This window comes from Ostrea edulis, chromosome 2, assembly GCF_947568905.1.
Source record: "Ostrea edulis chromosome 2, xbOstEdul1.1, whole genome shotgun sequence".
Lineage (NCBI taxonomy): Eukaryota > Metazoa > Mollusca > Bivalvia > Ostreida > Ostreidae > Ostrea > Ostrea edulis.
Window position 1 is genome coordinate 40,603,522 of NC_079165.1, and position 12,822 is coordinate 40,616,343.

Genomic DNA, 12,822 nt, shown 5'->3' on the forward strand with positions numbered 1-12,822 from the left:
AATTTACGTTATTCGACGTTAACATTAAATGAAATGTTGTAACGAATACATTTGTTAACAGTATTGCAAAAAAAAAAAATTGTTCATTGTTATTTTTTATTATTTTTTCGTATATTAAATAATGCACATTTTCTTTTTTCCGCTAGTATATACAGGGAAAATCTTTTTAAAAAATCCTCACAAGAACCACCAGGCCATATGAGTAGAGATTGAAGTTAAAGCTTCCTAACTTCGAGTAGATTCAAATTTGTTCAGATCATGACCCTCGAGGGTAGGGTGGGGCCACATAAGTTTTACATGCTGATATATAAGAAAATCTTCTCCAGAACCAGTGGGCCAATTTCAATCAAACTTGGAACAAATCATCCTTTGTTGAAGGGGATTCAAGTTTGTTCAAATGACGAGCCATGATTTACAAAGGGGAGGTAATCACAAAAATCGAGTTGGGTCATTTAAAAATATTCTCAAGAACCACTGGGCCAGAAGAGCTGAAATTTACATGAAAGTTTCCTGACAAAGTGGAGCTTCAAGTTTGTAGAAATCATGACCCTTGGGGTTAGGAAGGGGCCTCAATAGGGGATCAAATTTTTACATGCAAATGTGTAGGAAACCTAACTTGGTACAAACTTTAAGCATTTGTTAATATGAAAGGCCATATTTGTCTACAAGGGCATATGATAATTGATGAATTTGTAGTAAAAATTAATAATTAGGGTTGATAATGAGTTTTTAGTTGTTACCTTTGAAAAAAAAAATCTGAACCAAGCTGCTTGTATAATGATAGTTTTGCTCAAGCTTGTTTATTATTATGTAGGAACTGCTACTCAGGTGAGTTATGTGGCCCATGAACCTATTGTATTCTTTATACATGTATTTATAAAAAAAAAAAATATCTAATTCACCAACTAGATTTAACTACTAAAATATATGGTTGACCCATTCATTACATTAAATGAAACAGCCAATACCCCCTTTGACCTTGATGACGCTCCATATTTGGTAATGATTACGCAGACAGGTACTAAAAACCGGATCGAACTAGTTTGCAACAAACATGCATTCATTGTCTATGATGAAAGCAATGTCAATTTCAAAAGAAATAAAAGAGAAAAGATTAAGTGAATGTAAATATTATGTGATGGATGAAACCTTTCCTGTTCTCATAAACTCCATTCCATTGTAGAAGGTATAGATGTTTCACAATACACTGAATACAGACTTGGAATCGACTCCCATTCAGAGTATTTGAATTAATGCAAACTTTCAGATCACACCTGCAATGTATGGAAAAAAAATTAATCCTTGATAAAAACAGCATGGTATATGCCATACAGAGATTAAACACTCAAAGTCAATAAAAGCGTGCAATCGATGTCGCCGGCACTTTATTAGAAAATAAGCTATACCAAATCATATATTTTGTGTGCTATACATTCATGGACCCATAGCCTCCCTAGTCATGGTATACTTTTTATTTCCCCTTTACTTATAAACTTGGTAGGAAGCGTAGATACCCTAATTTTGTAACGTACGTGACTGTCGCCGACTCAATTTTTAAAATTGAACAAGCAAATATAAAAATCTGAGAGCGTGTTTTTAAATTTTCTTTGCGTTAATATCATTTGTATTTCCTAAATTTTCATTCAATAAAAGTTTAACAACTTTTGCGTATGATTTTAAGCAGTGGTGTATATATTACTCCATGTCGCCAGATTATATTATGTGATCATAGGGTCAATTAAACACCCAATGTATGGACAAAGATTTCGTATTATCTTTATGTTTTTGATCTATTTTGGCGCTAAAATATTCAAAAACTGTGTGAAAATATTCATCAAGCGATATTTGGATGTGGCATTGAGAAGTCATCATATTCTCAAAATTTTGAATTCTGATTTTAGAAATGTAACATACGATACACTAATTTTTTTTATGAAAACGTATTTGCAGAGCAAATGTTACCCCTTTTATGAAAATCTCGTAGTGTACAGAGAATGAAAATATAAACATTTCTTTTGCAGAAGTCATTGGTTGGTCTGAAATTTGACAAACGTGTCAAGATGTAACATTCGTGATGTAACATTCGTTACCGAGAAATTAATTAAAGGGAATGATAGAACAATTTCCAGCGTATTTTTGCTCTCTCTCTCTGCATGATGTGGTATACGACATGAACGTCTACTATGAACATTTGAGTTTGAAAGTCAATACGTGTTAAACTTTGAGAATTAGGATTAATTTTCTCTTACGGTAAGTACTGTTACAACAACTGCAATGTTTGATATACAATATTGATTAAGCAGATGAAATGTTTTGGTCTGAATTTGTTCTTCTGATATCAAAGAATGTATATCGTATTCCAAATATCTCGAAATTCTTCTGGTGTAAGAATTACATTGAGTAGAATGCTGGTAACATACGTTACTCAAAGTAACGTATGCTACTTAATGAAATGCTTGATTCGACATCAAATATTGAACTACATATTGACAAAATATCATCATTAATGATATGTTTGTTGAATATCAACTATGTTATGAAGAAACAAATGTGTTATTGTTCCCGTTTTCACTAGCATATACAGATATCCTCTGCAAGAAATACAGGCCATGTTTTCCTCTGCTCCTGTCCTATTTATGATACATGTAACTATGCAACTCTACATTTATCAATTTGCTAGAATTCAGCATCTTTTCATAATATATCTTAGAAATGAAGGGACTAATCTCTGATGATTGTTCTATGCAATCTTATAGAGAAATCATTCAAAAATATTTTATCTGAGTGTAACATATGTTACCACAAATTCCGTTACGTAATATTATTCTACTTGTTTTTAATTTTTTATTTATTTTTTTCAGAAATGGCGCTTGTGAGAGTAGAAGTACAGAATAACTACCATGAAAAAAAATGTATTAAAACATAAGAACAACCATGAAAAAATGTTTTCGAAATAATATTATATGCTCCCCTTGTGGCAATACTGAAAAGGTAGAATGTCTGTATAGACAGTGAAAATAAAGGTTTAACTACCGGTCAAAGGCTACCATAATGATACATGTAAGTTTTGCCTCTCAAAATACTTATAAGCAACTGGTCATTTGAGTAATTTTGTATGACCTTTGACCTTGTGACTTGGAATCCAATGGGGGTCATCTATTCATAAGGGGCACCAGTGTTTCAAGTTTGATGTCTATCAAGGAAAGATTTCTCAACGGACAATAGCGTATGTCCAGAGTAGTTTAACCGTTGTCCTTTTGACCTCAAAATTAATAGGGGACATCGTTAAATATTCATTCATAACACCGCGTGGTGGATCATACTGACAGTTTCTATGGAAAGGTATTCCAAAATAAGCAACAAAAACATAAGATTCGATATACATTTAATTAAAATGTTGGGAAATTAAACATTTTCTTTATATTATTATTGTAAACAGATTGTTAGAAATGGGTACATATGATTCTTTCCATTTTTTGAATAGAAATGATGTTTATAGTAATGAAAGGAAAAATAAGAAATATACGTTACTTTCATTGTTTATTATAACAAAGAGCAATCCAGGTTTCAAAACATGTGTCTGTTATTTCTATAAGAATCATGAGCATTTAAATAGCGAAACATCAATCTATCACCTTTGTTTTAATCGCACATTTATTGCAAATTAACAAATTCAGAAGAAAAGACACATTTGGTAAAAAGTTTTGCTTGTCTACGTTATATTTCTATTAAAATTGGTATTTCCATTGAATTAAGTGATGTCGTTATGATTTTGCAACATCAATCGTAAAGAATAACTGATGGTGGCATCGTTTTGGCACAATATTTTCATGGATGTAGTGTTGTGTAAGTGCTGAAACATACGTTACATAATTATAGCGCTACTTCATTTACATACAAAAAAGCTATCGTTCTATATCTATTGCTAGTCTTTTGTTTTCATGTTTCATACATATTGAACTGTTCGAGAATATTTGTTAATCAATTTTATTTTTTGCCATTTCAAAGATATTGAAAGTGATATCTAGTCGTTTATTTTGCGCTCTTAAAATCTTATTGCTGACTTTTACAGCAGATAATTTCTTGTTGTGTTGATTAAATATTTTCTTTGAAAACCTGTATTTATTGTCTTTCGCAAATTAGAAAAATATATGCTCAGTCAATTCCAATACAAATTATGGAATAATACATGAAAAATTAATGTTTATCTTAAATATTATCATGTCAAGGACTCAGTAACGAAGGTTACATGTGAGAAAAATCTCGAAAAATATATCATACTTTGACCCACTGTAAAAAAAAATCTGTCATACTTAACTTGAAACAATTTGAGGTGAGTGTTCAACAGATATTTACCATTAATAAACGCATGTTACCATATATATTTTGAATGGTCGATAAACTATGATTTTGCACGCTTTTATTGACTTTGGGTGTAAAAAGGAAAGCCTCTTCTAACACTGAATGCTGCAGGTCACTACTCCAGTGAGATTGTCCAACTTTTACGCAGAATTCTTTCAATTTATGTGTTTAGCCACGCATTTATTACCTAGTAATCGAAATGCCCGAAAAGATGCAAATACCAACACAATGACCGATCAGTTCATTTTGAATAGCAGGACAGACGAGATGAAATCTACATTTAATAAAGCTCACAATTATGACACTGACTTGCATATTTAAATTCCTTTTAAAGTGCTTCTCAAAAGTACAGGCCTGGGGGATATAAAACTTTTTTTGAACACGTTTTCTTACTAAAACTCAAACTCCGTGCTCTAAATCGTACTCGTACTCGTAAGTGAGGGTTATGAAACTTATAAAATCATTTTCGCACTCAAATGGAGTACATTCTAAAGATTTTTCAAGTATGTTTCGAAGCATGCTCAGATTCGTATTCAAAACAACTGAGTTTGAGTATGAGTACGGTAAAAGTTTTACAACCTCCGGGTTTACGTTCGAAATAAGAATGGCTGTCAGCAGGTCAGAAGAGAGTTCCTCGGCAATCAGTAGAGCGCTCTTTCAGTCAGCAGGTTGGAGTGTTCATTTAGTCAAGACTGTTTTCATAATCAGCAGATCGGTTGAGCGTTCACTCAGAACCGGTATTGAATAGTCTATACCGCCAGAAAACTGGCAATATACATGTAGCAGCCCCCCCCCCCCCCTCCCAAATAGAATGGCTGTTTAGTACATTGTAAGTATATTCCCCCCCGAAAAACGGACACTATAAAGGGATATCCCCTAACAAGATTATACGCAAGGAATACATACTATTCAAACGATCCTCCTTCTTTCTATCGGAAGTTCCGGTTAGGTTTATAGCGAACCATGTTTTTCAGTATTAAGTTCTATTATATTTTACATGCATGTATAGAATTTCCTTAAAATGAGTAATTTCCCCCCAATACATTTCCTGTTGCTTTAATGGGTGTTGGTTAATGGGGGGGGGGGTACTTTATAATTTACCGGAAAACTTCATAAATTCGATTGTTTCTTCACCATTATTTTTTCCTCATTTGTGAGTTCAACGCAATTTTTCTAAATCTATCAAACCCAACGTTTCGTCAATGATCGATCGTTATTCAATTTTCTTATTTCCGAGATTTAGATCGTCACTTCCAGTTCTTGATTGAATGTGCACGGGCTGTTTGTGCAGAATAGTTCAAGATACAAATGAGAATTTTCAAGATATGTACATAATAAGCTGAAGTTGTACAGAAAATAGTTTTGGGACGCCAGAGCTGCAAAGACGCAAAGCGCATGGCGTAAATATTTAGAACAAAAATTTCCGCTAAATTTTGATACGTTTTGATTCATATCTCTATTTCTATTGAATATTTAGTGAAAACAGATACAAAAGCATCAACTTAAAGCCCGATTGGCTTTCCATTCAACGTTCACACTAGTAGCTCAGTGTTCACTTTCATACAAAGAATCTAAAATGGCAGTCAATTAAGATTAAGTGAATTTTTATTCCACATCTAAAATTCATTGGATGTATTTAGTCCTATATAGACTCGTATTTTAGACCCCATTCCGCAAGTGGGCCTGATTAATTGGTTGTATATTGTTTAACGTTCCTCTCGAGAATTTTCCACTCATGGAGACTTCACCATTGCCGGCGAAGGGCTGCAAATTTTAGGCATATCTTTGCGCTTTTGAGCAGGGAAGGATCCCATCTTTATCGTGCCACACCTGCTGTAACACGGGACCTCAGTTTCTGCGGTCTCACACGATGGACCACCCAATTCAGTCACCTCTTACGACAAGCAAGGAGTACTGAGAACCTATTCTAACCCGGATCCCAATGGGATCCTGCGAGCCTGAAAAACATTGTGCCACGATAATGGAAACCCTCAACAATAATGTTTTCTTTTACATAAACATGTCTTTGATGATGGTCCTAAATTTTATTTCCTGCAGTTATAATAATACCTTCAAACAGAGTCACTTTTTATATATAGATTACTGAACTTCCTTAGTCGTCCGAGGTATCATTAAATGCACCTCGGCTACTGACGAGATTATATTGATAAACGGGCACAATGTTACCGTATAAATCTTTAGTGAACAATAATCTACCTAGATCTGTTTACCGATAACATGCAGCTGTACAGAATATTTCCTGCAATTTAACCTGACGTAGATCTCAAAACACGTCACAATTGAATACGTCACAACTGGAATGACTGTCTAAAATGTTTCGACGACGTTGTAATGTAACGTCATAATTGCATATGATTGTGACGTTTTTTAAGTCACTGCGCAACTCGAACTAACGTACGTAGGTCATGATTGTCGTGACATATTTTCGAAATACAAAAGCATAAATCATAACAGTTGGAGCCTTATTTTGATTAAATAATTTTGCATGAATGCCGTTATGACGTGTTTTTAGGAAATATGAGGTAACGACATAAGCGCGTGATTTTTGACGCCATGTTTACGTTGACAGCAGACATATTTTGACAGATGTCGTGGTATCGCATGTTATTACATATTTCTAGACCTGTGTATTCTGTTCAAAATAGACTCAAAATAGAAATGAAAGACGGAGTCGCAACACGTCGAACAGAATCTCTGAACAATTTTAAAAGTACATATAGCCAAATTGAACGACAATAAACTTGGGGCTAAAAAATTCTGCAAAATTTTTAAAAATAATTGAAAAATATATTTACCCGAGGACTAAACATTTTGTCGGCACATAGGTACATGTGGTACCGCTCACGTAAATACCTCTACCGGTACATGTAGCCTATGTACTGTCTGCGTCTTGTGAATTATTTAATGCAATTCATTGGTTCATCTATGATACATGTAACCTCATATATCATAATAAGTAGATATATACAAAGCAGGCTACGAATTATTTAGCACTGATTTCTGCATACGCATGGCGGAATTTAATTACCAATGGATTTATACTCATCAGAGAAAATGAAGTCCAAATGAGGTGTGCATGCATGCATTTTTTGCAAAAATAATTGAAATGTACGTAAGTTTAATTGCTTATTTGAGTCAAAATTATATATTGTTAGATGTTTGGATTTGAAATTAGATCGGCCGATACGTGGCGAAACACCTAGATGTCATAAAACGGAGGAAATGCGGAATAGGCAAAATTAAAACTTACTTTATCATCCTGTAGCTGCTCTCATCAAATAATGATTGTATGCTTTGAATCTAACATAGTACATGTATTTTACCCATCTAATTTTCATTTGCAGATGGGGGTGGGGGTTGACTTAAACGACTGAGTGTTCTAGACTGCCTCTCCTCTACTTTGAAACAGGCATACTTTTTACGCAAATTCCATATTCAAATAGACCCAATTCCACCCCCTCCCCATATCGCGTAGAAAGAAAACCAAACATTTGATTATAATTCTTGTATAAATTTTAAAAATAATAAAGTAGGGGATCTAGAGGAGATGAAGTACTAACACCCCACCCCCTAGGCATCTGATCTCACTTCTGGTATGTCCAGGGATCCGTGTTTGTCCAACTCTTTATTTTGTATTCCTTATAGGAGTTATGAGATTGATCACTGTTCGTTTTCTTCAACTTTCATTAATAGTTTTATGAAAATGTTTAGTGCGTCCAACTTATTACACCTCCTCCCTTTTCGAAACAATAATAGGTTTCACCAGAATATCAGTTGAAACTTTAGAATAGTTAGAATCAATAGCAATCAAATAATTTACACATACACCTAAAACAATATTTGCAGTTTAGAGGGGTACATAATGTAGATCTGCGATACGTAATTTCTTTACGCGAGTATCTATTTGAATCATTAATGATCTAATTAGTATGTGTCCATCATCCTTTGATTCATGTCAATTCTATTGTATTTTTCACAGTTTACACTTTTACTATAATGAATTACATGCACTGATTCAATTACAACTAATGGCACAAGACTATCGTAGATTATTAAATACTAAGGCGCAATTACGGTATCAATATCGGATGTCAGATTGCTACTTGTTTGAATTATTTTTTCAAAGCAAAATAAGGCTGTGTTCAAAACAATTCGATTATTGTGGTTAAAGATTCACTAAAGTATTAAAGTTTTAATGAGATTAGAACATTTAGGTTGGTCGGTGATATGATTTTAAGTGGGTTTTTTTTTGTTTGGTTTGGTACCTTTATGCATTCTTTATATGAAATTTAAAAAATTCTATATACATTCATACAGGATATGATTTTTTTGCGTTTATCTGAACAATTTACGTTCAAAATGCAACAAAAAAAAAAAAAAAAAAAAAAACCAACAGAGGAAATTCAGACTGTTTTCTTTCCAAAGAAAATTCGTTTTAATACCAACTAAAATATTTTCACAAATTAACCACTTTTAAGAACATAAGATTTAAACGTTGTGTTTGATGTTTTAAAAAAAATGTGTTTTAGAGAAAGAAAAAAAAATCAGTTTATTTGTAGCAATTTTCAATGACCTCAGATGACCTTCAGTTCATCATATCTTTTTATCCAATTCATTGACATGCCAATATTTTTGGTTAGTCCCGTAGCTATGGATGCCATCTTTAAATCATAGTAAAATATTTAAAATCTAATTACATTCAGTAAATGTTTTTGACCATTTTCCTAGAAAACTCTATCCTCAAAAAGATATTTTTTAGAGGCGCTGAGGAAATTCGGACTGAATTTTGGGCAATTTGTTTATGCGTTACGTGGAAAATATTTTCACATCATAGTGTCTGCGCATAGACTGTTTGTATGATGGCCATTGAATATAGCTATATTACAACCAGTTTGTTTGTTGTACATATTTTTGGTTCTACAACTGCTAAATTTTGGCCTTTTGTGTTTTTTCAACATTGTTAGGTTCAGGGGTTGTTTCCATGGAAACGAACTCAATTTACATATATAAAAATTGTCATTTTTCAAACAGTAGAGACCTCCTTTCTATGATAAAATGATTTTCAGAAAAGTCTACTTACTTTCATCTCAGCATCATATCCCCTTAACAACAAATAAACAGAGGCGCTAAATATTGAAATTGGTCCGTTTTCAAGAGAAATCATGATGGTAAGCAGTCAATATATGAACATTTTATTGACATCGTACACTTCAATGTAATTTATAAATATCTATGAACATGTGGCTATTTCTTTCTTTTAGAAAACCAAATACAAGTATGGAAGCGAATTTGCGGAGACACAGGTATATATATGTAATGCGGAACATGTATATTTAGATTTTCATGCATCACTTTGATATTGATGGAAAATATATCATTTATTTCATTAATTCATCAAGGCTTATGCAATAGCAAATCGTGAAAACGAAGGACTTACAAAGGAACTAGATGCTAAGGAGTTGAGAGATGAGGATGAGGACTATCAAGTAAGCAAATTATACATCTGGTATACCTAGGGGTCAGTTTTTCCCCAACTCTATTTTGTATTCATTTGCTTAAAGGAGTTATGAGATTGATCACTGTTCGTTATCTTCACCTTTCATCTCAACAAATCCAAAATTTCTACAAAGGAATTCCACATTCAATTTTTATATCTATGTACGTGAAGAAGTAGACAATAACAAGCATTGATTTTATAGAGGTATGAAGAGGGTAATCCACAATACAATAACTCTATGAAGTACATCGATGCCCAGATAAAACGTTTGTCTAAGGTAGTGTGGCGCACAAATGCTTTTTTACATGATGGTTTTAAATTGCTTGTCAGTTCTGAAGAATAAGTAACAGAAGAATAAGACCTTTTTACGATTTCAGTCACATGTATTCCTATTTTTCTAGATCTATAATCCAGACAAGAAAACCGTCCTACAAGAACTACGAAGACTGAGAGAGGATCCAGTGGAACTATACCCCATTGAGGTATAGCGACTACCTGACAGAACTCCGCAAAAAGGCATTCATATTTATAGATAGTTTTTGAAAAATTGTAGCATTTCTTGTAAAATGCCTCATTTGAAGTATTTTTTTAACCAAGAGAATGACGCGGAAACAGACAACACTGAAGAAAAGCTGGAAACAACGGAGTTTGAGTCAGAGTTCAGGGACAGTACAGAGTATCTACAGTGGCTGGATCGTCAGCTTCCGTATCTGCTGGTGTAGCGAAAGGCTTATTGTTTTAACATTATCATCTGTAATAATAGATTTAAAAAAGTAAATAATCATTATTAGGAATGGTGAATATTTTCTAAACCTATTCTAAAGCTTTGATTTTGTTGTGAGTATCGTAAATACATTGTATCTGGATTATTTCAGCCATTTGAATCCCAGTATGCAGTTCATAACAATTTCTTTCGATACTGGAGCAGGGATGAATATTATCAATTTCTTCCGGAAATGGAACCCCTAATTGTAAGTTATTTTCCTATTTTTATAAAAATTGTGTGGTAAAATCCTCGTATCTAGTTAAGGTATAGCATGTAGTAAATATTATTCCTGCATTTCTATTGTTCGTAATTCAAGAATGTGGTATTTCCTTCCAGGAAATGGATGAAGATATAGATGAGCATACTGAATATGCAAAAGACGTTGCAGATATGGAAGATATCTGGAAAGAAGGATTAAAGCCTGAGTTTGAAAGCGGAAGGCAACTCATTGAATGGCTAGAAAGAAAACTTCCGTATCTAGAGGTATATTATTCGAAATTAAATATCCAGTTTCTTTCAGAACAAAGTTTGACAAAGATATTTGTGAATTCAGTTTTAGTCCAACAGAGATTAATTTTCATATCAAACTTCAGCCCTTTGCTCCCGACGATGCAATCCACTACTGCTTCAACAGAGAGTGGAGTCGGATGAAATTTGAAGCTACATTCGGTGCCTTAGTGGTAAATGTCCTCCAATCTTCAGTATATCGAAGCGATTTAATTAGGACATTGCACACAGAAAGGAAAACGAAATGAGATTATGACATTTCTTTTTTAATTAAAGGAGGAACATGTAGAAACTGCTTTAAGAGAGGATGCTGCACCGCACAGTCATGTTGATGAAGACAATATCAAGGAGGTAAGTTACTCTGAGTCCTTGATTGGATTGTGTTACCACGACTACAATCTGTAAGTAGAGTGTTGACACACGATTACACTCTGTAAGTAGAGTGTTGACACATAATTAAACCCTGTAAGTAGAGTGTTGACACACGATTACACTCTGTAAGTAGAGTGTTGACACACGATTACACTCTGTAAGTAGAGTGTTGACACATAATTAAACTCTGTAAGTAGAGTGTTGACACACGATTACACTCTGTAAGTAGAGTGTTGACACATAATTAAACTCTGTAAGTAGAGTGTTGACACACGATTACACTCTGTAAGTAGAGTGTTGACACGATTATACTCTGTAAGTAGAATGTTTACATGATTACACTCTGTAAGAAGAGTGTTGACACGATTACGCTCTTTGAGTAGAATGTTGATACACTATTACATCCTGTAAGTAGAGTAACTCAGAGATAGAGAGAGAGCTCTCTTTTGAGTGGTCATGTAACTACGTTTTATTTCATATCTATTTTGTGTATATTCACAGGAAATTGAAGACATTAATCCTTATATCAATATGATGGCGAGCCCTATGATTCTAGACGAATTTTTATTGCAGGTAAACAATTACGTTTAAACAATACAATGCATTTAAAACTTTTACTGTAACACATGTGCATGCAAGATGCGTTGTAAGTAGAGAATAATTTTGATTTTATGCTACACACATTACATTTACACTCTGTATCATGACTTCCTCCAAAGAATGGTGTTGCAGAAGGATGAAGTAGAGACAAAGAGTAATGAAGAAAGAGAAAATCCGACGAATGAGATTGAGCCACTGGACACTGCAGCGCTTGGCGATACGCCGGTAATTCTCAAAACACCTTAAAGTTTCAACTTTATTTTTACAATTATAAAATTTCACAATATATTTATTACATTTTTACTTCTTTACAGTCAAATACTCTCAGGATTACGAAGATCTGGTCCAGGTTCCACATATTCCTTGCCAACAATGTGAGTGTTTGTTTCATTTTATATTATTATGTACCATTATTGAGAAAGCCTTAAATACCTGCTCTATTAAAGACATCTTTTGCATTTTAAAGTTTTGAATTGATGAAATATTTCAGAAGACAAAAAATGGGAAAGCAGAAAATAAAGAAGGGAAAAAGAAGCAAGATGTCCGTCCTCTTCCGTTTGTTTGGTCATTGACTTCTGTATTACGAACACTGCAAAACAGAATGTTGAGATTTATAGTTTTTAAAGATATACATGTACAGTGTATGTGGTAATATTGAGATAAAGTTTTTGAAGATATTTGATAACACTTATTTATT

At 33.4% G+C, this 12,822-nt stretch overlaps 1 protein-coding gene across 2 annotated transcripts; it reads left to right on the forward strand.

Moving 5' to 3' along the window:
• The first annotated feature begins 9,297 nt into the window (after positions 1-9,297).
• LOC125681775 (uncharacterized) lies at positions 9,298-12,499 on the forward strand. Of its 2 annotated transcripts, XM_048921994.2 has the most exons (8): positions 9,298-9,551; positions 9,645-9,686; positions 9,783-9,869; positions 10,083-10,157; positions 10,282-10,362; positions 10,478-10,653; positions 10,756-10,851; positions 10,983-11,087. In XM_048921994.2, the coding sequence occupies exons 1-7, from the start codon at positions 9,546-9,548 to the stop codon at positions 10,847-10,849; spliced, it is 561 nt and encodes a 186-aa protein (XP_048777951.1). In that variant the 5' UTR covers positions 9,298-9,545; the 3' UTR covers positions 10,850-10,851; positions 10,983-11,087. The 2 variants fall into 2 exon arrangements, 1 of the variants encoding a protein (XP_048777951.1); XR_007372317.2 differs by lacking the exons at positions 9,298-9,551; positions 9,645-9,686; positions 9,783-9,869; ... (1 more) ...; positions 10,282-10,362; positions 10,478-10,653 and adding exons at positions 11,240-11,326; positions 11,430-11,504; positions 12,027-12,098; positions 12,245-12,350; positions 12,440-12,499 and having other exon boundaries at positions 10,671-10,851; positions 10,983-11,129.
• Positions 12,500-12,822: the final 323 nt, after the last annotated feature.

Bases quoted from the DNA above. Each gene is read 5' to 3' on its own strand.
- LOC125681775 (XM_048921994.2), top strand. The intron at 9,687-9,782 runs GTATATATATGT...TAATTCATCAAG, and splicing joins GCGAATTTGCGGAGACACAG to GCTTATGCAATAGCAAATCG. The intron at 10,363-10,477 runs GTATAGCGACTA...TTTTTAACCAAG, and splicing joins TGGAACTATACCCCATTGAG to AGAATGACGCGGAAACAGAC.